The sequence below is a fragment of the Salvelinus alpinus genome, chromosome 11, assembly GCF_045679555.1.
Source record: "Salvelinus alpinus chromosome 11, SLU_Salpinus.1, whole genome shotgun sequence".
Lineage (NCBI taxonomy): Eukaryota > Metazoa > Chordata > Actinopteri > Salmoniformes > Salmonidae > Salvelinus > Salvelinus alpinus.
Window position 1 is genome coordinate 30,801,827 of NC_092096.1, and position 25,525 is coordinate 30,827,351.

At 42.6% G+C, this 25,525-nt stretch overlaps 1 protein-coding gene and 1 pseudogene across 2 annotated transcripts in view; one reads left to right on the forward strand and one right to left on the reverse strand.

Annotated features, from left to right (window-relative positions):
* The window catches only part of LOC139533293 (acyl-CoA synthetase short-chain family member 3, mitochondrial-like), a 43,140-nt pseudogene extending 40,750 nt beyond the window's left edge, over positions 1–2,390 (reverse strand).
* Positions 2,391–9,380: 6,990 nt separating this feature from the next.
* LOC139533930 (protein lin-7 homolog A-like) overlaps positions 9,381–25,525 on the forward strand; it is a 30,731-nt gene continuing 14,586 nt past the window's right edge. The window contains exons 1-2 of one of the 2 annotated variants that reach the window (XM_071332453.1): positions 9,381–9,510; positions 19,858–19,976. In XM_071332453.1, coding sequence (XP_071188554.1) covers positions 9,474–9,510; positions 19,858–19,976 — 156 coding nt within the window. In that variant the 5' untranslated portion in view covers positions 9,381–9,473. The remainder of the gene's footprint in view (positions 9,511–19,857; positions 19,977–25,525) is intronic. The other variant, XM_071332454.1, reaches the window with a different exon arrangement.

Below are 25,525 nucleotides of genomic sequence, written 5' to 3' on the forward strand. Positions count from 1 at the left end.
TAAAAGAAACAAGACTTAAGAGATGTGATACAACACAGCTCAACAAATGCATTAGTCTGAAATGGACTCTAGAACATTCTGAAAGGCCATGTTCAGAGGTAATATGAGAGGCAATATGACCGATATTACCTCTCAATTACTATCTGCACACCATGATACCTTCCTCGGGTTACTGATCAAATTTAATAAGGGATCTGAAATTACTGTCTCATTCAACATAGAACGAGTGTCTCTAATTTTTAATTCCTTCCAATACAATATAAAACAGGCTAATCAACTCTACCCAAATGTTTGAGGAGGAATCTTCAGCAATAGTGGAGGTGCTCCTCTCTGAATGTTATATAGGCCTAAAACTTAAAAGGCTTGAAGGTCTGGCTTATATAGCTTAAAAGGATTTCAGTACATGCAATTCAGCATCAGAGTCGCATACTGGCTAATATCCCTGCTGCTTCGATGAAATCCCTCCAACAAAGTGCTTCACTTGGCTTCAGTGAGACCTTTATCTACTGTAATTTTACTATCTCTGTGACTGTGAAAGTGGGCCATCAACTCTTCTATAAACAGTCCTATAAATGTGGCATGTACATTTCACATTTAACCATTCAACCATTAAACAGATCTGACAGTGGAGAACATACCAAATAGCAAAATATATTTGAGTGCATGGTCCATTTCAAACAGAATTGAGAGAACAAAGGGATGTGTCATCCAGCACATCAAACTAAAGAGACACGATGTGAAACGATGATGGTCGGCTGACCTTGGCATGGTCGATGCGGACAGACAGCTCCTTGGAGGCGAAATCCCCAAAAATGAGGCTGCGCGGAGCTCCGATCCTGGCACAGGCTAGCATGGTGAACATGGCCTGGGGCACCATGGGCATGTAGATGACCACCAGGTCGCCCTTCCACAACCTGTGTTTCCCCAGGACCCCAGCCAGCCTGGACACCTGGGCAGAGAGGAGGGGAAGGGGTTCAAGCTGCTTAGGAGAGGCAATACTATGTTACAACATATGGGTGAAAATGTATATTTAGAGGGATGTCCTACAGTCTAAATGAATATGTAGAGTGTGAAGAGTTTTGTTAAGATCATTACCTGTTCCTGTAGTTCTCTAAAGTGGTTGAGATCATTACCTGTTCCTGTAGTTCTCTAAAGTGGTTGAGATCATTACCTGTTCCTGTAGTTCTCTAAAAGTGGTTGAGATCATTACCTGTTCCTGTAGTTCTCTAAAGTGGTTGAGATCATTACCTGTTCCTGTAGTTCTCTAAAAGTAGTGAGATCATTACCTGTTCCTGTAGTTCTCTAAAGTGGTTGAGATCATTACCTGTTCCTGTAGTTCTCTAAAGTGGTTGAGATCATTACCTGTTCCTGTAGTTCTCTAAAAGTGGTTGAGCTCATTACCTGTTCCTGTAGTTCTCTAAAAGTGGTTGAGATCATTACCTGTTCCTGTAGTTCTCTAAAAGTGATTGAGATCATTACCTGTTCCTGTAGTTCTCTAAAGTGGTTGAGATCATTACCTGTTCCTGTAGTTCTCTAAAGTGGTTGAGATCATTACCTGTTCCTGTAGTTCTCTAAAAGTAGTTGAGATCATTACCTGTTCCTGTAGTTCTCTAAAAGTGGTTGAGATCATTACCTGTTCCTGTAGTTCTCTAAAGTGGTTGAGATCATTACCTGTTCCTGTAGTTCTCTAAAAGTGGTTGAAATCATTACCTGTTCCTGTAGTTCTCTAAAGTGGTGAAGATCATTACCTGTTCCTGTAGTTCTCTAAAAGTGGTTGAGATCATTACCTGTTCCTGTAGTTCTCTAAAGTGGTTGAGATCATTACCTGTTCCTGTAGTTCTCTAAAAGTGGTTGAGATCATTACCTGTTCCTGTAGTTCTCTAAAGTGGTTGAGATCATTACTTGTTCCTGTAGTTCTCTAAAAGTGGTTGAGATCATTACCTGTTCCTGTAGTTCTCTAAAGTGGTTGAGATCATTACCTGTTCCTGTAGTTCTCTAAAGTGGTTGAGATCATTACCTGTTCCTGTAGTTCTCTAAAGTGGTTGAGATCATTACCTGTTCCTGTAGTTCTCTAAAAGTGGTTGAGATCATTACCTGTTCCTGTAGTTCTCTAAAAGTGGTTGAGATCATTACCTGTTCCTGTAGTTCTCTAAAGTGGTTGAGATCATTACCGTTTCCTGTAGTTCTCTAAAAGTGGTTGAGATCATTACCTGTTCCTGTAGTTCTTTAAAAGTGATGGTCTGCTTAGTTCCAGTCACTGGGCTGTCATAAATGATGGCCGTTTGATCTCCTCGTCCGCTCTCGACATGGCGATCCACCGCAAGGTGACAAACATTCAACTTCCCCCCGGCGAACCTTACAAAGAGAAGACCCCACATTAGAGGCAGCATATTGTCATTAAGAGACAAAAAATAACTACTTTAATACTTTCACTATAGATCTATCAATGTTATGAAATAACATAAAGATAACAGTAAGCACATTGTAGCTTGGTCTACAATTAGAGAATGTGTATGATAAGATGAACAGTCAAAAATGACAGTTTTTCCTGCAACGTACAGGATCTATGTACAACCCCAGATCTTTTGATGAAATGGGACTCTCAACTCGTTATGAGCTCTGTTGAGGTACTGAGGTGCTGAGACAGGCAGATGGTGTCTGGATTCCTGTTGTTTTAAATATGCACGCACACAGAAAGATGAGACATCATGCACAGTCGCTCACTAGCCATGCCTTGATTTTAACACTATTACAACACTGAGGTCAATCTAGAGAGCATATGGGACTTTTACCATGCAGAATTAAAGGTTCATCTGGTGAGGTCTGCCATCAAATACTTTGAACAGCTATACATGGTTTAATAAGGCGAGCAGTTGCCATACTAGGCAGTGATGCAACCAGTCAGGATGCTCTCGATGGTGCAGCTGTAGAACCTTTTGAGGATCTGAGGACCCATGCCAAATCTTTTCAGTCTCCTGAGGGGGAATAGGTTTTGTCGTGCCCACTTCACAACTGTCATGGTGTGCTTGGACCATGTTAGTTTGTTGGTGATGTGGACACCAAGGAACTTGAAGCTCTCAACCTGCTCCACTGCAGCCCCGTCGATGAGAATGGGGGCGTGCTCGGCCCTCTTTTTCCTGTAGTCCAAAATCATCTCATTTGTCTTGATCACGTGTGTTGAATGTGTTGAATTAGATTGTTTGTTAATAAGAAATTCGTGGAGTGGTTGAAAAACGAGTTTTAATGACTACAACCTAAGTGTATGTAAACTTCCGACTTCAACTTTATGTGAGAATGCTTTTCATTGACTACAGCTCAGCGTTCAACACCATAGTGCCCTCAAAGCTCATCAATAAGCTAAGGACCCTGGGACTAAACACCTCCCTCTGCAAATGGATCCTGGACTTCCTGACCGGCCACCCACAGGTGGTAAGGGTAGGTAACAACACATCCGCCACGCTGATCCTCAACACAGGGGCCCCTCAGGGTGCGTACTCAGCCCCGTCCTGTACTCCCTGTTCACTCATGACTGCACGGCCAGGCATGACTCCAACACCATCATTACATTTGCCGATGACACAACAGTGGTAGGCCTGATCAACGACAACAACGAGGCAGCCTACAAGGAGGTGCCAGGACAACAACCTCTCCCTTGTGATCAGAAAGAAAAATGTGCAGTTTTATAATGGGTTGGGGCCCCGGGGCGCGTGCCCTGAGTTTGACCCTGCATACCTGTTCGTAATCCGGCCCTGGCTATTGTGCAGGAACATCTACAAAGTATAGACCTAATAAGAACATCGGGAGTGGTTGTAAAGTTTATTAAAGTTTATTTGACAGCTTTATCAAAAGTTTCCTCATAGATAATTTAAAGATGCATATCTACATTGTCTTCATAATAAGCAGTTTATAAAATACCTTGAACCATCAAAATAAATTATTTTAGTTCAACTTTAATGTTGTGAAGCCAAGAAATACATTATTCTATTCTATCGTATGCTGTTCTGATACAAAAGACTTAAGTACATGAACAGGGTGAAGGCATTGCAAATTCATGGAGCATTGGGCACATAAAATATTGTTAATATTAGTCTTATATCCATATAAAATATGAGTTGCTAATGTCGTGTTGCTGAATCCTCAGCTCACCAACAGATCTGAAGAGAATTTGTCTGTGTACAATAGTATAACAAAAAAAAGTTGAATGGTGTTCGGTGAGCAGGGTTTGTTGCATACTGTGTACCCTGCTTCAGGCCCCTTACCAAAATGACCTTGTCTGTTTATTTGAAACACTCGGAAATCCTGAGGTCCTTTAGGGTAAAGTTGATCTTAAATGATCTATTGAGGACTCAGATTAATGGAAAATATTGTAGTTAGCAGCTCCTCGGAAAAACCCTGAGGGTATTTGTAAAATGGCCATACGAAGTCAAGTCTTGTCTCCTCAAGCGCAAGAGTGAAAAGACTTAATGTGCTTTATTATTGATCAAGATTGCTGTCTCACTTCCCATGTCACTTGCAGCCTCTATAAACCTACTAGAGTGAATAGCAATGCAATGTGGGAAGTCTTGCAAACATGTTGATTGAAGTGCTTACACAAGACTTGCTTGTGCACACCTTTATCTCGTCACACTGCCGGCGTCGTTCGTTCATTGACTGCTGTCGGCTCAGATGTTTTCCCCCACGGCCCCTGCACTTCATCAATGTCATCAGCATGTCTCTGGTAATTACCCACAATGCTGCTTACTCCCCAGAAAAATACCTGTCTTGAGTTGACTCTGGTACCTGGAAACAATGATTGAGCAACTCATCAATCTGGCTGGCATTTGAGTCCAATGTGATTTACAAATGCCCTGACCAATGTTTTCCATGTGGGTTTCTCAGGCATCAGTCAGTGCTAAACACGTAATTCCAAGTAGTGCCATGTAAAGAGGATAAATTTGAACGAAACCTTCCATATATATTTGACCATTATAGAAGTGCTCAGAACGTGACTTTTTGGATCTGAATGTCAAAACATTCAAGAGATAAAGGTGCTCAAAGTTGACACATTTTGCATACCCCACCATATCACGAGACATCCATGTCTTCATCACTGGAAAAGATAACCAACAGTTGAGATTGATATAATTTAAATGCTAACAACAGGGTTGTCAAACTATTTTATAATTTCTCGATTAAAAAAATAATAATAAAGATAACGTTTTAACCTTTAATGTCAATTATCCAAAAACGTGTAAACTAAAACATCATATTCACATACAGTATGTTGTAGCTTAGACCCTATTTTACACCATCTAAGGTTTTTGTGTTGTGCACGACAGCGGTTGAGACACAACATGCTCTTGAATACAGAGTGGGCGTCATGTTGTGGCTGATAAATGTACTAAAATGGGAATAAATATAAATGTTAACATTCAAACATATCAACAATTCCCTCTAGGAAAGTCTGGAGAATATTCCTAAGGATAACCACACAACATTTGGTGAATGCTGATGCTGTGTGGGAAGAGCCTGTCTTGGATTTGACCATGGATTTGTACAGGTGTCTGATCAGCCACTGTGATCTGTACCTCGATTGTACCTCTGCTTGCTCGTCATTAATTAATTACTACCATGTCATCAAAAGGGAGATTGTGTTTTCATGTAAAGGACAGGAGTCGTTGACTACATTCAAAACCTTGGATCGTCAAAGGCTGTCAATTCTCCCAGTGGTTTAATTTGTCCAACCTGAAGGGCTCTGTAAATCCCAGTACCCAGAGATAAAGCAATACTTCTTCCTATTGTAGAGCACGTGCTGCTAGCAGGATTTGCTTCATTTCCATTCTGTGTCTGGCACGGGGCACGGACGTGCAGTGGACACTCAATGATCTCCTGTAAACGGTCTGCACTGGGTTTAACCATAAGGGCTCTTCCATTCACCTCTCTCCCTCTCTGTTAGATATGAGGAGTCAGTGTGAGTTTGTATGGGACCAAAACGCACTGTCCACTCACTGACTACACAGGTTGAAGCCTGTGTAAAAGTCTATATAATTCTTATTTTATCGTACTGTGATTGATTTTAAACCCATGTTACAATATGCCAGCATAAAAGTGGATTTATGAGATGATATTTGGTGTAATTACAGTGATTGTAATTTTATTCCCTACTGTGTGACTGGGTTTAATGTAGCAGCGCAGTAGATGTTTAGTTTCCTTAATCTAAGTGATTTGTCAGAAGTCATTTTGAAGTAGCTACTTCTGAACCATTTCCTCACAGTTCCAATCCCATGACTGACTTGCTGTGACTGTGTTGGATGGTTGCCAGTTTATCTAGAAAAAATGTTGGCTTCTCAGAGATCAGAAATGCAAACTAGTAGGCTACATTTAACATTTTTAAATGTTAGTCATTTAGCAGAGGCTCTTGCTCAAGTCTTGCATGTTGGAGCTCGAAGCCTAAGATTTTCTCTGTATGCTGCAATCACACCTTCAACCCTGTACATGACCATTAAACACTCTGAATCTGAATCAAAGCACATCAATCGTTTTTTTCACCTAGTCGGCTCTGGGATTCGAACCAATGACCTTTGGTTACTGGCCCAACGATCTTAACCGCTAGTACTAGGTCAAATGTCTGATTAATACTCATTTGACACCTGGACGTGTTACCTGCCTTTTCTGCCGAGACCAGGCTGGTTGAATGAAAGTTATTGAATGCATAAGGTAAATGCCTCGTGTCTGTCATAGTACCACTATACAGGATATGTAGATGGCATTTCCCTCCCTCTCCATAGGGAATAGGATATGTTTTCCAGAAGAGCTGACATGCAGTGCCAGCATGACACCCACATGTTGACACTGATTTCCTCACTGCTCTCTTTGATCAGCTGTCAACAGCTGCCTGTTGGATGGATTTGAACAGTCTGGACCACTGCGATGGCAAAGCAGAATGTCAAATCAAATCACATTTTATTTGTCACATGCTCCGAATACAACAGGTGTAGGTAGACCTTACTGTTAAATGCTTACTTACAAGCCCTTAACCAACAATGCAGTTTTAAGAAAAATAAGAGTTAAGAAAAGATTTCCTAAATAAACTAAAGTAAAAAAAGTAACAATAAAATAACAACAACGAGGCTATATACTACCGTGTACCGCTGTGCCATTTTTCAAGGTTGCATTTCAGCAACCCATTCCATACTGTATCCTTCATCTTAAAGTGCTTTTCGACTTGCACTTGTAATCAACTCCACACAGACCATATGTGCTGGCGCATCACAACCGCACAGCAGCTCCACCCAGCTGCATGCAGATGCAAATTGTATACGGATGGTAAGTGGTGGGATGGAGGGAGGGCTTAAGGCCAGTGAGAAAGAGGACACAGGAAGATTATGTGCTCACATCCATATGGGCTGCTGCGCTAGCGTGTGGAAAACATTTCTGCTTTTAAAAAGAGGAGGGGATTAGACTGCAGTGCTCTTCAGGCCCTGTAACTGAGAGTGAATTGATTACTAAATTGATGATACTTTCTACTTCAGGAGATAGAGTTTGTGTTTGAGAGAGAGAGAGAGAGAGAGAGAGAGGGAGAGGGAAAGAGAGAGGGAGAGGGAGAGATAGAGGGAGAGAGGGTGGGAGAGATAGAGAGAGGGAGAAAGTGAAAGAGAGAGAGAGATAGAGAGAGAGAGGGAGCGAGAAAGAGAGCACTTAAGGAAGTCGGGAACAAACAAATACCATTGCTTATGTGCAGACGGCACCATCCAAGAGGTAAAAGGCTCAGGGTTGCAGAGATGATCTGATCAAGCCCCATTTTCAAGGATTGATAAATTGCTCTTGGGGTTGTTGAGGTTGAAATCAACAGGTAACAACATCAGTGACAACACAATACACTGAAGCTGGTTGCCAGGATGCCATCCTCCTCCTGCTATAATCTGCAACAGGGAGACGGGGAGAATTGATCCAGTAGATGGATGCATGGATCTCCTGACTCCTGTCCAGACAATAATTTCTTATCTTGTAGTTATTAAAAGCAGCAGAGTTATCAATTTGACAAGAGGACACCTTCTAATCTTGTTGCTGTATTCACAAGTATCTGTGACATGTCGCAAACACACAAGCACCAGGGTAACATTGGCAAGCTTGTCAAATAAAACCAGTAGCCTGTATACTACAGTTGCTTTTTTTGTGTGAACTAGCCTACGTTGTTTTTGGTCGGCTCTGGCTACGTTTGTGACGGCAAGCGGTACCGGAGCGTCAAGTCTAGGTCCAGAAGACTCCTTAACAGCTTCTACCCCAAGTCATAAGACTGCTGAACAATTAATCAAATGGCTACCCAGACTATTTGCATTTATTTGCATTTATGCTGATGCTACTCGCTGTTTATTATCTAAAAATAGTCACTTTACCCCTATGTACATATTACCTCAACTAACCTGTACCCCCGCACATTGACTCGGTACCTGGTAGGGACAAGCTTGCAATGGTACCTGGTAGGCTACAGAGTCATATTCTCTTCCATTGTTACACTTTCCCACATTAGAATCTAAATCTACCTGAAAGTGAGGTCATTGATTTTCTAATGTATAAGTAGACTTCGCTGAGAGGAGCCTAGACGAAATTAAAAAAGTAATGGAATCATTTGAAACTTAAACACTGTTGTCTAGTTTATAACTGATTGTGCACCGAAAAGTCAGCCAGCTGAATACATTTTGAAAAATGTCCCTCATTTGCTTTAAATCTATAATAGCATTTACAAATGAAAATGTTCAGGCTTATGAAATGTAGCCTGCAGTGTGATATGTCATCTTGTTAAAATCCTGCTTCCTCCATTCTAAAGGATGTACCCATGGGCATGGGAATGAGCACAACCTCTACGGAGAGGGCGGAATTCAATTCTCCTTGGTTTTTGGCCACACTGCTACAGGTCATGCAGTAGATTTGCCACAGCTTTAAGCTGTAGCTGCAACAGGCATTAGTAAAGGCAACAGAGATACAGAGAGAGCCCAGCCCAGAGCCAGTTCCTGTCTATGCATGGGTCTCTTTTCTACAGTACTATAAACATGGGGATTCATCTATAAACCCTTCATCAGCTGCGGTTCCATGCCATCATTGAAATCTGTTTATCACTTTGTGGTTACTGTAGACTACTATATCAGCCTTAGGCTGCAGGACAACAAAAATCCCCTGCCATGAGCACACAGGTTGCCTATGAAATTGTCAGGGAAGAACTCAATATCAAAATGTTCATATCAGCTAGTCAATTGGGCTATAGGTCAATCCAGTTCCATCCACTCTCAATATTTGCATAAAGATATTAATCCCGCGGTTGTTCGGTTTGACAGGACCATTGGGTCAGTCCGGTGGAGCAGCGGCGCGGGAGGTAATCCCCTCTCCCTTCCAGCCACTCCCACCGACGGGCTCTGTGCTCTCACTAGCCGGTTAAGCTTGAGTTGCTTCTGATGCTGCAGCTACCGTAGTCGCTATATCTCCCCATAACAGCAGTCATGGCGACAGAGGTCCAAACGCTCACTCTGGATCGAGGTAAGACGCACAATGGTCGGATTCGCTTTCTTGTTGAATTATTTCTGGATCCCGAAACTTGAGCGAACGATGCATTGGCGGACCACATTTAAGTTGAAACTACTATAGGCTATTATTTCAGTTTTACATTCGTCAGCTTATATTTCTCTCTCGCTGGATACCGTTATTTGCTGGGAATAAAATGTCTGGACCGTTTGGTGCGCACTCTGCAAAATTGGATAAAACGGCTTAATTAAATAATGCTGTTCAGCAATATTATAACAAATGTGTTATTAACGCACAGTATTACATCCCACTGCATATGAATAGAGTATATTTATCTCTGTTATGTAACATCCAATAGAATATTATCTCGCTGTATTCTTCACTTCGTGATTGGGAGAAATAATTTATTGGGGGCAGGAATCCAATCACGCTTAAATCCTTACTTCTCTAGACATCAGACAACCTTTGGATGGGTAGGCTTAAGAATATATAACAAACAGCTTTTTTAATTGGTTTATATTTTTCTTGAAACTAATGGTCATTTGGACAGTGAACAAGAAAGGGGTACAGGTCTTCACCCCATAGCATACCCGTTGTCGACAGTGAAAAATTAATTCACCTGCGGCATTATTCTAAAAGGAAGGTTGAGTCCACAATGTAGTCTACCTATAGCCTACGTCATATTTCGGAGTAGTAATAGGTCGACTTGCACGCGGACTTCAGTTGATATTGCTTTCCTACAGTAGCCTGCCTGTCCAATGATAACAGATGGATAGCTTCTAATAGCTTCTCCTGACCATTCTTTAATTTTGATATTCGAAACGGGGACATTGGGGAAATCAGATTAAATGTGTAGCCTACGTTTTAGTCTGTAAATGTGTAGCCTACAGAGTGCTTAGAACGAATCCGGTGGTGAAATACATTAGTGTGGCTGCATGGCACAAACGAAAGGGGTGGTGTTAAAAATAGAGAAAGATGATACATCTGGGAAAAGTAATGGGCATGGGCCCACTTTGAATGATTGCCACAACAGTTAGTGACCGTAGGAAAAACTGTACACGCCTTGGAATAAACAACTCACGGGAATGTAGAAGGCAAGAGGATATAAACATCTGTCTAAATTGGAAAATTACAAATGGTGACCTCTCTACGTTGTATTGACCACAGCATTGCGCATGAGTAATCGAGCCTGGATGTTATCATGAAGGATGGAATGGATGTAAACCCGAACGAGGATCATCAGCGAGTGACCTGTCTTTATACCCAAGGAATAACGGATAATATAACGGTTTTAGTCAAACGTCTTCACATACTGTATACGAGCTTGAATGGGGAGTGGGTGCAAGGGCAAAAACATGATACAGGGCAAAATGATAAACAAGAAGCTGCGTTATATGACACGTTGGGGAAGAGTTTTTTTCTCCCCAGTTAAACTGAAATATATATGCCAGTATAGGCTACTCAACCCTTTCCATTGGGTTTGCATAGGTAGACTAGTGAGTCAGAGCCCCTATCATTTCAGAGAGAACATTCAGGTTGCTGCTGTATCCACATGCTCTGCACAGTAACATTAAGTGGTCACTGCCCTGCAGCAGTGATCATGTAGGGGATCATAATGATAGCTTTACAAGAGCTGTCATTGTCTTTGCACAGAGTCCTTTGTCGCTGCTGCCACTAGCGAAGAAACACTGTCATTGATATTGAAAAGAAGCCTGTTTTTTTGTTGAAAGCAGGATGTGTTAGGAATTTGTCACACACACGAAGAGGCGGGAAACTCACATTGTGCTTTGAGGTCATGACTGCACTTCCTGCTATTGTCTCAGGAAATGACTCAAACGCCACTGTCCTGTGGAGAAACAGCCTGTGTTGGAACCTCCCTGCTCATGGCACCAAAGTTCTCCTTCGACGATTGACTCTCATTCAAACACTAACCGGCTCCAGGCATGCCAAGACTATTGAAATTGATAGAGATACTGTGAGAGTTCTCATCAACTGTGTGCCATGAAGTCCTAATAATATCAGTCAGGCTGAGGCTGTACAGTAATCACAGGGAAATGTGTTCTTTCTGCCAGATATTTGCTGATGGAGAGGCATTTGAGGCCTTTGTGAGCAGAATTCCTATCTATTTGCTGATTGAGCGGTGTAGGAAGACACAGATGCTCAAACAGGTTTCTGTGCTGTCTGAAATTACAGTGGATTTACTAAGAGGCCAAAATCGAGGGAGAGCAGAAGCTTGAAATCTGGAAGTCAATAGTTTTTTGATGCTCTCCATGCATGGTTTATTGCCGTAATAAATATAGAACAACCACACATTTCCTTGCAAGTTATCACTGATCCTTTGTTTGAGTCTATTCACAGGGGAGAAAGGGCAACAAACTATAGCCTACTCAGGGCCCTAAGCATGTTGTCTCACCATACTGCAGACAGGCTTTGCTTTGCTTGCAGAGGTCACTGGATTTGTTCATTGTTGCGCAGCAACCTCCCCACTGTACCTTGCTTTGGGTGATAACAGAGAGGAGGGATTACAGGTGAGGTGAACAGCCAGCTCAGCAATTTCATCAACGGAGAGCTGTTTAGAATGGCACAGCTCTGGGTAAGCTCTCATTAGAACCACAGTGAAAGGAAATGTCATTTGTTTGGGATGGACATCTGCCAGGTAATCAGTCAGAGGAAGGGAGACAAAAACAAAGTTCAGAGTGTTATCCGCTTCTGCCTTAGGCTAATGAGCCCTGATGGGGACCGTCTAAGGAGTGATTCATTTCCCCTCTATAGTCAGGAATGTCACTGCAGGGCCATTTAGTGTTAATTCACTCGGCTTATGGGGGGGATTGATAAAGTGAGGTGCGTCCATTTAAAAAGCTCTCCTGTTGAGGAGCTGGCCTTGTGTCTGGCAAGCTCCTGCTGGCCTGTTCCTCTACTCATCCAGAGAATGAGCACAGTAGAGGTTCTTGTGTGGTAATTTCAGCGTGGTTGCCAACGGCACAAAGGATACGCGGGTCAAACTGGGAAGTGGCAGATGGCATGGCCTCTCCGGAGCAATTTATTCTGGCATGTGTAAATCAGTCATTCTGGTAGTGCCAGTGTTAGGGCACTGCTCTGGGAAACATTACATGTGGGAGTGAGGAATAGCTCAGACTAGTCTTGAATCAATCAGCTATGAAACGTTTCTCTATTAGGACCTTAGATGTCCCAGTAGAGATGGAGAAGATGCACCTGCATTACAGCCTCTGTTTTCATCAGCACCATGTCTTAACGAGCCAGCTGAGTTAATTGGACATGTTTATTTACACCTCACAGCATTTTTATTGAAACAACGTGCAGATATTGGAAAATATATTCTATTCAGCTATGCCCTCTATTATCAACAGGGCAATTATGTGAGGATATTGGAGCACTGCCCAGTTAAGCAAACAGCTCAAAATCATGTTTAGACTCTTACTCAAGTGTAGAAAGCAGTGAAGCACTCATTGTTTAATAACTGCGGCGTTGAAAGGCTTGGACCCCAGGAAGAGTGAAATTAGCCGTGCCTAAAGCAGGACAGCACAGACCTGGTGTGTTTCAGCACAGCAGCATTGCTAGCTGCTTGTTGTGGTCTTCACATCTACTTATGACACATCCAGAGTGATGGCCGCATTAGTAAATCCAGTCATCAAAGTAGAGCAGAAAGTGAACTCAGTGTACTTGAAAGGCTGACTCATTCTGGAACTGGTGACTGTTTTAGACACCATGATGTTTATAGTTTGAACATTGTATTTGATCAACATAATTCCATCATTTCTGTGGTCGTCTGTCATTGACATGATTTTAGGAAATCTCAAGGTAACACACAGCACAGTACTGTATATTATAGACTTATCACTAAACGTCTTGACATTGTCAGTCACAGAAACAGATTTATCACTAAACGTCTTTACATTGTCAGTCACAGCAACAGACTTATCACTAAACGTCTTTACATTGTCAGTCACAGCAACAGACTTATCACTAAACGTCTTTACATTGTCAGTCACAGCAACAGACTTATCACTAAACGTCTTTACATTGTCAGTCACAGCAACAGACTTATCACTAAACGTCTTACATTGTCAGTCACAGCAACAGACTTATCACTAAACGTCTTTACATTGTCAGTCACAGCAACAGACTTATCACTAAACGTCTTTACATTGTCAGTCACAGCAACAGACTTATCACTAAACATCTTTACATTGTCAGTCACAGCAACAGACTTATCACTAAACGTCTTTACATTGTCAGTCACAGCAACAGACTTATCACTAAACGTCTTTACATTGTCAGTCACAGCAACAGATTTATCACTAAACGTATTTACATTGTCAGTCACAGAAACAGATTTATCACTAAACACATTTACCACAAAATGTCTTTACATTGTCAGTCACAGAAACAGACTATAGTAGACTAATAGCTAATTAGATACGCACTATTAATTAATTGATTCCTCTTGGAAATGGCTCTTTAGTGGACACTGCTTTCAATAACACTTCAACAGCATTTTCAGAATATTTCTCTTCCAAAGTTGGGCACCCTCCCACCTTCATCGTTGCATTAGAACATGAATCAGAATGAGCATAAATCTTTTATTTGTTGGCTGCCTCAAGAATTCTTTCCCACAAAGAATTCAGATATTATTTTTATTGGCCTTGGTTCTATTGCTTTTATTTCTGTCTTTATTACTGTTAGGGACACATACATAGGCCCATTAGGAATGTATTCATGCATACACTGGAGGACGTACAGTATCATTTTAGTTGAAGTTGGCCACAGGGATTTCAGTAAACAGTAAGTTTGCTTCACTCTCTGTTGTAATTGGAGACGGATGATAAACCTTTCAAATAGAGAAATGTGTCATTACCCAGTCAGGAGTGATTGTTGAAATAGAAAATGTGACCGCCCCAAAGAACACGTCTCGTTACTTTCAGCTCATCCAATCAGGCAATGGTAATGTGTTCTCACTGCTGTGTGGCAAAGAGAAGTTAAACTAGGTCAGATGTTTGGCTCGTAGCATCAATGTTCCTGACTACTCAATGCATAGCAATGTACTGGTGTTTCATACTTTATTTACTTCTAGAATACTGAGGCAAGAGACATGCCTCCCCAACTTCACAGATTGAATTCATGTGAATTAGGAGTTGTATGTTTAACTTTGAACAACCATTGTTTTGTATCTCTTGCTCCCATCCTTAATTACACCTCCAATAAGAGCAGCAGTATCACCTTGACACCTTTGTCTTCCCTTGAAAATATGTGTCAAATGAAACAGGATCTTTTTTTTTATATTGCAAACGGTGCTCATGCCTTGCAGAGGTTCTAATGGCAACATCGATTTGCAGTTGTGTCAGCGTTAAAGCTGAACATACAGTAACTGCTCTTTAAATATTTTAATTTTGCGGCGGAGGGAGGAAGGGTGAGTCCCACAGATGTTGCGGACATCTGGACCCCCTGAGTCCATCTCTAGAGTTGGTGAAGCGCTAAGGGGGCTGAAGTCTCATTGGAGTGTGGAGAAGAGGAACGACGAGGAAAATGCTAATGGTTTAGTGGTTGAGTGAATCCATCTCAGTGGAGTGAGAACAGTGGAGTGAGGACAGTGGAGTGAGAACAGTGGAGTGAGGACAGTGGAGTGAGAACAGTGGAGTGAGGACAGTAGAGTGAGGACAGTGGAGTGAGGACAGTGGAGTGAGGAAATCCAAAGAGAGGAGCTCTGTAGAGGCCTACAGGACTGGTATCCTGGGGATTCACTGAGACACGGTCTTTTAATGAAGTGGAATAGAGAGAGAGAGAGGGGGCCAGATCCATGCATACTCTCAAGCTCCTCTCTCAGATGGGTTGGAGTGTTAGTTAGTAAGGCAGGCCAGGATCGTGTTGGCTGACTGTGTGTTACCCTCCAGATGTACTGTAGTTATTCATGGAGTGGCTCCGGCTTGGTAACGGGCCACGCCATGTGGGCGGTGAGGGTATTCTTAGTGGTGTGTAGAGCTACTCTTTCAAAGCGGTTTGCCTTTGTATTAGTATTGTAGGCTGAGGGACTTGCTGTTGGTGGTGTAGCTCAATATTACCATGGTTTTACTGGTCTGTGTGTGTCTACATAGCCAACTATAATAAGGACTTAATAAGTTCTCAGCTGGTCTCCTAGGTGATGTGGTTGAATGCACCACGCAGGGATTTGATGTGACGCGTCATTGTAACGTGTCTTATTTGGGAGTCGTTGCAGACTAAGCTATTTGGATGTGACATAACTCTGTGCCTGGATTCCCATAGTCATTGATACTGCAAATCACCCTGGGCTGCCAAGCAAATCTCATACCCTGTGGGTACCCTGTGGGTTTATACCCCTTAGATCACACACAAAGGAAACCATTTGATGTCTCACTCCTCAGTCCTCACACCGTAGACAAAATACAGGATTCCAGCAGAAATGCCTGACGTAGGCAGCTCCTCACAGGAATGGATGGTGTTCTATTACTGCTGCATGTTCTACAACAATTATCACACAACACTATCCACGGTCTGTCCAAGACATTCTGTCCACAAATAGCCATCTACTTATTGAAACAAATTGACACGACAGTGCTTGCAGAGGGGATGAGCTAGCAGACCAAGGGAAGCAGTGTGGATGATGGGTATGATAAGTGTCACGATGCAGCAAATGAAATGCAACTGCTGGAGAGGGGAGGCTTTTGTGACCTATGACCTGTAATAACTCTAGGAGCAGGAGAGCCTCTGCTGTAGTCTAGCCCTCATCACTGGTCTAGGGGGATAACAACTGTCACATCTGGTAACAAGAGGTCCTATTTACTGCTGGTGTGTTGGCTGACTGGGCTCAGACACTGGACAGTCTGAATAGGGGAGATGGGGCATGACATTTATGGCGTCGTTACAATATTTGCGATTTTTTTGTTATTCAAATAGGGGTCTAAAATACTGCCTTTGACTGCTTGTAGCCTAAGACTTTTCCGGACTGCTTTCTCCTTTCAAACAACTTGATACCCTGTAACGGCAGCCTTCCTCCTCTTCGTCTGAAGAGGAGGTGTAGCAGGGATCGGACCAAGACGCAGCGTAGTTTGTGCTCAACATGATTTAATCAAGACGAATAACGTGAACACTTACAAAATACAAAAATAACAAACGTGGCAAACCGAAACATTCCTCTCTGGTGAAACGAACACAAAGACAGGAAACAACCACCCACAAACCCCAACACAAAACAAGCCACCTAAATATGATTCCCAATCAGAGACAACACAAAACACCTGCCTCTGATTGAGAACCATATTAGGCCAAACATAGAAACAGACAAACTAGACACACAACATAGAATGCCCACCCAGCTCACGTCCTGACCAACACTAAAACAAGTAAAACACACAAGAACTATGGTCAGAACGTGACATACCCGAAATCTTTCCCTTTAGCAACCAAACACGGTTAGCTTTACTTTTACAAAATAGCTTCTTAGCCTATAACCCAGTTTATTTCAAAGAATGTATTTATTTAATTCCCCAGACAGAAGTTGAAAGCCAAACTACTTGAAAGTGGTGCTGAACAGGTGGAGAATCCCAACTATTGCTTTTGATCAGTGTAGCGTCAAAGTACAAAAACTGACCTCCCGAAAAATCCCATCTATAAACAAAAATGTTTTAGAAATCTTAATCATTGAAGCGTTGCTCGATGTCGGAGGCCTCGTCAGAGACCTTGACGTGGATGAAGAAATTGCCGCTAATGGGCAAATGAGAGCAGGCAAAAGCGCTCCTGATCTGGCTCTGACCTCGCTATAATGAGAAATAAATGCTCATAAACTACCCAGGCTGCTTGGAATAATACCAGCAGATTACTGGCCACTCATTAGTACAAAGCTAACTTTGTTTTTTACAGGTATGGTACAGAATGTTGTACAACCTCATTCACCTTACTTAAGGACTCATTGGATGCTTATTCAATCTGATGGAAATTCTGTACATTAGCTACATTACCATTGTAGGGGTAATGTAAAGTAGTAATGAATACTGTTAGATCCCTCCGTTCACACTCACAGGTTCAGAGAAAAGTGTCCCCTTTCCTGTGCCCGACTCTCTATGGACCAGCTCTAATTCCGCTCTCGTCTCCCCAAAGCTTAGGGTTCTTACCAGAACAAGCTGCCTCTAGGGTAGACTATACCACCCACGCCTAGACTTAGAGCGTTGGGCCAGTAACTGAAAGGTCGCTGGTTGGAATACCCGAGCCGACAAGCTGGGAAAAAAATCAGCCGATGTGCCCTTGAGCAAGGCACTTAACTTAAGCTCCAGGGGCGCCGTACTACTATGAACGAACCTGTAAAAAAAATACATTTCACTGCACCTATCCGGTGTATGTGACAATAAAACCTATATTTTTTGTACATCCTTTAGAACGTCCTATGCGATAATATCTGTGCTATACAACACCATCATTACAGAAGATGCTGAGTGGAGTCGTGGAGTTAGGGTGATGAATGCCCTGTAAAGATCTCCCTGACAACACTTTGTGGCTTGCAGTAACCAATCCTGATGGAAATCGACCCCACCATTTCTTCTGGTTTAATGTAATCCACGCTGGTACTCTGGGTATCATGTTCTTTGTCCATGTATACTTGTGTAATAACAGTAAATGTTGTGCCCTTGTATGTCTGTTTGACTGCCTAATACAGGCACAAAACAAACCTGCCTAAACAACCACAGTTCTATGTATGCAGTTCTCCCTCCTCTTACCTAGTTCGCCCTAGGTCTGTAAACGGTAATAGCTTTTCTGTCTCCTCTCTGCCTCACCGGGTTACAATAGATTGTCTTCCGTCTCAGTCCAGCCTCCCTGGGTTCGGCGTGATGTTTATAAACATCGTCGGGTGTTTACCTCTCTCTGTTGGTGTGGTACAGAACATGGCGCTAGTTCAACACCAGGGTAATAGTGTTTAAGATCATTGTTTAGAATCCTTGCACTTAGCCTCAGTATACACTTGCTATTCCGATGCAGTTGGATATTTCTTGGATTAATAAAGTAGACTCACTTAACGACGTTTCATTTGTCACGTCTAAGCTATATTATCGACTCCAATACATCATCTTGCAATTTCCCTCCTGAGTGGCACTGTGTCACTGTGTTCGACATCAAGCTAGGTAGGAAGAATATAACATCTGTAGCTGATTACAAGTGGTTTGATCACTTTGGAGCGACTCGCTGGTCTTTGCACATGCTCAAGGGATAAAGGGTGACAGATGCACATTATCCACCAACTGCTTTTTATTTAGTTTCTTCTAAAACAACTGACCCAATGTAACGATCTTCGTCTTCATCTTCTGATGAGGAATATGAAGGATCGGACCAAAATGCAGCGTTGTAAGTGTCCATGATAATTTATTATATCAGAACACGAAAATACAAAATAACAAAGTGAATGAAAGAAATTAAAATCGAAACAGTTCTGTCTGGTGAAAACACAGACACAGAAAACAACCACCCACAAACAAAAGTGGGAAAACAGGCTACCTAAGTATGGCTCTCAATCAGAGACAACGATAGACAGCTGCCTCTGATTGGGAACCATACCAGGCCAAACACAGAAATACAAAACATAGAACAAAACATAGAATGCCCACCCCACCCCAACTCACGCCCTGACCAAACCAAAATAGAGACATAAAAAAGGAACTAAGGTCAGAACGTGACACCCAACGATTAGGCTGAGCACCAAACCCCTCCTCTCCCCTTCCAGCATGTACTCTCATTTCTTTCATTTTCCCTGTTTGTCTCTAAGAGTGTGAAAAAAATCTGCTTTACTCTGGATTTCTTCAGGGGATGATAATTAGAAGTGGAGAGTTTACTAGACACAGGAGTCAAAGTCTTTAACTCAGGGCATCATGGGTTTGTTTTAAAGGATCTAATGCTCGTGGTGCCTGCTCCAGCCAGGAATCGCTCGCTTTGAACGGAACAATTCCCTCCCTCGAAGTCCACCCCCCATTTCCTCATGCATGGAGCAGGCCTAATGCAAACTACGCTGGGATTTCTTTCTCTCTCTCTCTTGTTCCCCTTGGCGTTGACTCAGTTTTTTTCCATTATCCTCTCTATCGATTCGCTCCGGACTTCTTTTTCAAGGCTCTGAGGTTAATGTAATTCAATGGGTCATTTTTTTCCTTCTTGTCATTTCTCTCTTTCACTCTCTCTCTCTCTCTCTCTCTCTCTCTCTCTCTCTCTCTCTCTCTCTCTCTCTCTCTCTGACCTTCTCCACCTCTCTCTACCTTCCTCTCTCTCCTTCTCTTTGCCTCTCCCTCTCTCTCCTCCCTCTCTCTGCCTCTCCCTCTCTCCTCTCTGTCTTTCTTTCTCTCTCTCTGTCAGATGTGGCCAGGGCAATTGAGCTGCTGGAGAAGCTACAGGAGTCCGGGGACGTCCCGGGTCACAAGCTGCAGTCCCTGAAGTTGGTGTTGCAGAGTGAGTTCTGCACAGCCATTAGAGAGGTGAGTCGATTCCCCTGCACCACGGCACCACGGTCCCACGGCCCCAGGGTCCTTTTGCTCCTGCCAACACAGGGAAATTGACCACAGGTGACTGATGGTTATTTTAATGAATAAATGTGGCTACACAACAATGCAGACTTTTAGGGGTGTTTTCCCAGACACGGTCAGCTCAGACACACAGACGGAAGAGTAAGAGGGCCATCAATACTCAGACTGAGGTCATCTAGTAGGAAATTTTATCCACTAGAGGAAATGTCAGAGAGGGCTGGCCCTTTCATTGGACAGCAGGATGAGAGAAGCCTGGCCTGGGAGTCAGGCAGAGACACTGGAGCCTGGTGCTGCCTGGTGGTGGGGGAGGCTTCATGTCTCTGCCAGGAGTAGCAGCTAGGCAGCACCCTACAGACTAGGTTACAACAGCTGGCCATTGAGAGGGAAAGAGCGAGAGAAACACTTCAACCACCAACAACACATCCAGTCACCAGGGAAACTAGAGAGGATCAGCTTGGATTAGATGCCGAGGCTGACCGGCCATAGTTTCCAGTCAATGACGTCGTTGTTTGAGCTGACACTTTGGCACGGTGCAGAATGGCTCTTTCTCGTAGAGGTCTGACTGCTAGAGGAGCTGGAGAGTGAAGATGAGTGGTCGTGGCCATGAGGATGATTGCTGTTATTACAGAGATCGTTATCAGCACATACAGTTAAGTTACGCTGCAACATTCAACAGCTGTGGCGTTCACGTCAGTGGTTATTGGATTAACAGCCTCCCAAGACAATAAATGCTCCCATGTCTCTATGGAAGAGCAGAGAACATGGCGTTTATGTGAATTGAGCAATACCTTGTCATACGTGCCGTGTCACATGTGTTTACAATCCAGCATGCGGTCACAACCCCTGTATTCACTTTTCTAGCACATGCACATTTTTCCATGCAAATTTTTCCATGCACATTTTTCCATGCACATTTTCCCCAGACTATGGATAGTGACGAGCATCGTAAAACACTTCCCAGCGGCTCGCTCTTAATACCCTGACATAGCAGGACTAGACTGCTGAGCCTCTTTGAGCTACATTGGTGAGTTAATCGTAATGTAGTCACATTTGATCTCATCTGACCCCTGTTCTGTGCTGTAATATGTCTGCAGATGGGAAATCTTTGTAGTTGAGAGAGCTACGTCGTGGGGATTCTAACCAAAAGGAGAGAGACTTTATTCTTCAAAACAACTTAATTCTTAGATTTGCAAAAATGAAGCAATCAAAACAACCACTCAACATTGCCACCGTTGTCCGTTCAAGCCTGCATGTTTCCACACATCTAAGTTCCTGTAGATTGTTAAAACAGAATGTCACATACTGCAGTCACACCTACACGGTTCTTATCTGTACGCCCAGACAAATGACTAAGTCACACAAGACAAGTCTGTATCAGCAAAATACTAACATATAACAATGGACAATTCTCCAAATAAAAACAGCATAGTATGTTCAATTAAACAACATAGTAGGTCATTAAATCATTTCCTCCACAGCTATTACAGGAAGATTAGGGGTTGCGTCAGAGCCATATATTGTTGCGCGGTATTGGGATTCACCTGCATGTCATTTCATTAATGCAGATGACCTATACTGCATTAAGCTGGGGCCACCAGGTATTATAATTGAGCGATTTGATTTGTTCCCCTCGTCTCATATCTGCTGGTGAAGCTCATTTCATGGTCTGATGAGCAGACACAGAATCCCACAGACCAGGGTAGCTTGATCATGTCTCTACTGTAGAAGTCACAGAGGTGATCCGTCTGAAAACCTTCTTCACAGTGTCAATAGAATTTACAGCCACATGAATCAGCCTAGCTATGGGTGAGGGGGTTAACTGGCTAACTGTTGATAGGGGAAATTGATGGAGGATGGAAATGCCTGCTAAGGTGAAAGACCCCCAATTACAGAGAGATGGAGTGACGAGGAGCGTTGCTCTTCCCAACCATGTCTACCAATGACATCTCGGAGCTCGGAGAAAGTGAGTCGTCAGAGTCAATCTGCTTTGCAAATGGAAAGGGAAGGACACCAGGGAAGACAACTGGGAGCGCTAACCAGCTGGAAATGATGGAGTTTATGATGATTTCCAGCCACTCTGTTAGCTTGACTTAAAGCCTTATGCATATCAAGAACTGGTCCTGATGAAAGTCATCCGAGAGCCCCGAGCAAACGATTCAACCACACATGAAATCGAATCATGAACTTCATTAGTCACAAAACAATGCAGGTCATTTTTCCTTGCAAAAGAAAAAGCATAGTCTGTTCCAATGAACTGAATCAATTATGTGATCATAGAGTTGTAGTAGCCTGATGATAATGGAATAGTGCATATGAATACGGGTCTCACTTTGAATTCATATAAAGGAAAGGATTTGTGTGCCGCTCCGTTGAGGGCAGACCTTAGTCTCTTACTACATTTACTGTGATCTGAAGGCTGAAAGCCACTTCATTTAATTATCTCTGTGTGTTTAATATTCTCTTTTTGTGTCATGCTGACAGAGCGAGGGAGGTCTGTGAATGAACAGTTATTAAATGCCATTTCGCTTCTACCAAGTGACCCCTTTCAACTCTGTCAGCTAGAGAGAGGAGAAGGAGAGCTCTTCAAACTCTCTCTCTCTCCGTCTCATCCTTCCCCATTTTGCTCTCCACTCCTCGTCTCAGTAAAGAGAGGGAGACGGTCAGGGAGCCATGGTTACACGCGTCATGCCAGGCACCCTCTGGGCAGCTCTCTCCACTATCAGGCATTGTGGCGTCCTCGTAAGGCTGACGGTAGACTGGTAGCCCCCAGCCCATCAAGCACAATGAGCCTTCCATAGAGGTTAAATAGATCTGAGTTAATGAAAGCCTGCCGTGGTAAACGCCCAGTGAACCGGAGAGTCAGGAGAGAGAGGGAAGAGAGAGAGAGTATATTCACGAGGGACAGGAAGAAAGTAGAGTTTGGAGGTAAAGATGGATGCATAGTAACAGGAGGGGGAATGAGGTAGAAATTATGCCTTCAGGAGTGCAATTCTTTCAAATCTCACTCTCTCTCTCTCTTTCTCTCTCTCGCGCTCTTTCTTCCTGTATGTATCTGTATGTTCCCTGGAGCTTCACAACATCAACTGACGGCAAAAAGAACACAGCAATTTGTTCCATGTTGTGACTGTTTTCTTTATGTTATTGGAGATTATTTTCCCCCAATGAATTATCAGAACAGAAGGTTAAGTTCATTCATTAACAGTGTTGTCAGACTGAGTTCAACTGGGTTCATTAAGGTCAACCTAAAAAGCTCCAATATCTCATTTTTGTAAGTGATCTACTTGCTCAGAACAAAATACAATTGATTTATTTGGTTGTTGGGAATTGTGAGCTTGAGGTTATTATTTTATTTTCATATCAACAATGGACTTTGTTTTTCATCAGTCAGATATACCAAGGCTTCACGAAACCACTTGTTTTATTGTTGAAACAGATGAAGCACTTTGAAGTCGCAAAGAGGCAAGGCCTTTGTTTTGCTCCAGCTCGTCATACAGAAACATTGAATGATGGTTGAGCCCAGAAAACACATGCTCTCCTTTGTAGAGAGTAGAGACATACCGAGGTGTGAGCCGATGAGTAAAAACCCTATTAGTTTCCATGCCAGAGAAAAACAATACAATGAAAAAGCTTTCAATTCACTGCACAGGATAAAAACTAAGTCAATGTTGTTCTTCAAGAAGGGTTTGAGACGTTACAATTTAATTTGGTTTGCTCGTTGAATAATTCAGCAGTAGTTAGTGGTAAATCCAATTTGCACTTCAACTAGTGGATGTTTGTGCATATAGTTAAGCAAATTACAGATTGAAATAGCTTGACCTTTATTGTTATTCGTGTGTTTCCCGAGACACAATTCTCCTGAGTCATGGCAAGGCATCCACTGAGACCTTGAATACACAACAGTCCATACATCTTAAGTGTATTTAAATCAGGCTCACAATGATGGATGGATGCTGTATCTTACTATGAAGAACGATGCACGTGAAAAAATGTTTATAGAATGGACCAGCCGCAAGCCTCTTGGCTAAAACACACAAAGGATGTGGGCTAATATGAGTCACATCAAACAATTACATGAGCCCGTATGAGGATGTAGGCCAATGTCTCATGTAATGTTCAGCAATGCAACACTAATCAGAGCAGTCATAATGTTTCTAGTTGTTTCTGTTGGATCACCAGAGGAAGGTGTCATTTAAAAAAAAAAGTATTTATTGTACCTTTATTTAACTAGGCAAGTCAGTTAAGAACACATTCTTATTTTCAATAATAATGTCATACTGTACACTGGGGGTGCTATTGTAAATGGTGTCGATACTGTATGTCATATTCTGTATAGAAACGACTCAAAATAGCTCTTTTACACCTGAAAGCTTTCCATTGGCACATAATGCTGACTCCTCTTTAGAGGAGGTTAGAACACACTGTAGATGTGGAAGAGGTGTTCTGGAATAAGGTCCCATGACGGTGTTCAACATTGGAAATCAAAGAGTCGCTCAGCTGAAAAACAAAGAACTGCTTTTTGACTGTAACACCAGAGTTCCACTAGTGTATACACCTTTAAGTTATACTAGGGATATTGTGATTCCATAGCTGGGGCCGACAGTGAGGACTTGTGAAGAGCGGAGTCAACAACCTCTACATAATCAAAACAGTTGCTTTGTAAGGTGTTAAACATCATTCACAGTTAGCCATTGTTATGTATTACTGAACAAAAATATAAACGCAACATGTAAAGTGTTGGTCCCATGTTTCATGAGCTGAAATAAAAGATCCTAGAAATGTTCCATACGCACAAAAAGTGTATTTCTCTCAACTTTTGTGAACAAATTTGTTTACATCCCTGTTAGTGAGCATTTCTCCTTTGCCAAGATAATCCATCCACCTGACATGTTTGGCATATCATGAAGCTGATTAAACAGCATGATCAGTACACAGGTACACCTTGTGCTGTGGACAAAAAAGGCCACTCTAAAATGTGCAGTTTTGTCACAACACAATGCCACAGAGGACTGAGGGAGCGTGCAATTGGCATGCTGACTGCTGGAATGTCCACCAGAACTGTTGCCAGAAAATGTAATGTTCATTTCTCTACCATAAGCCACCTCCAATGCTGAATTTGGCTGTACGTCTCACACCGCAGACCACGTGTAACCCAGGACCTCCACATCCGGCTTCTTCACTCGTGGGATCATCTGAGACCAGCCACCTGGACAGCTGATGAAAATGAGGAGTATTTATGTCTGTAATAAAGCCCTTTTGTGGGAAAAGCTAATTCTGATTGGCAGGTCCTGTCTCCCCAGTGGGTGGGCCTGGCTCCAAGTGCCCTCCCAGGCCCACCCATGGCTGCACCCCTGCCCAGTCACGTGAAAGCCATAGATTAGGACCTAATGAATTTATTTCAATTGACTGATTTCCTTATATGAACTGTAACTCAGTAAAATCGTTGAAATTGTTGCATGTTGCGTTTATATTTTTGTTCAGTATATAAATGATGCCCGAAATGC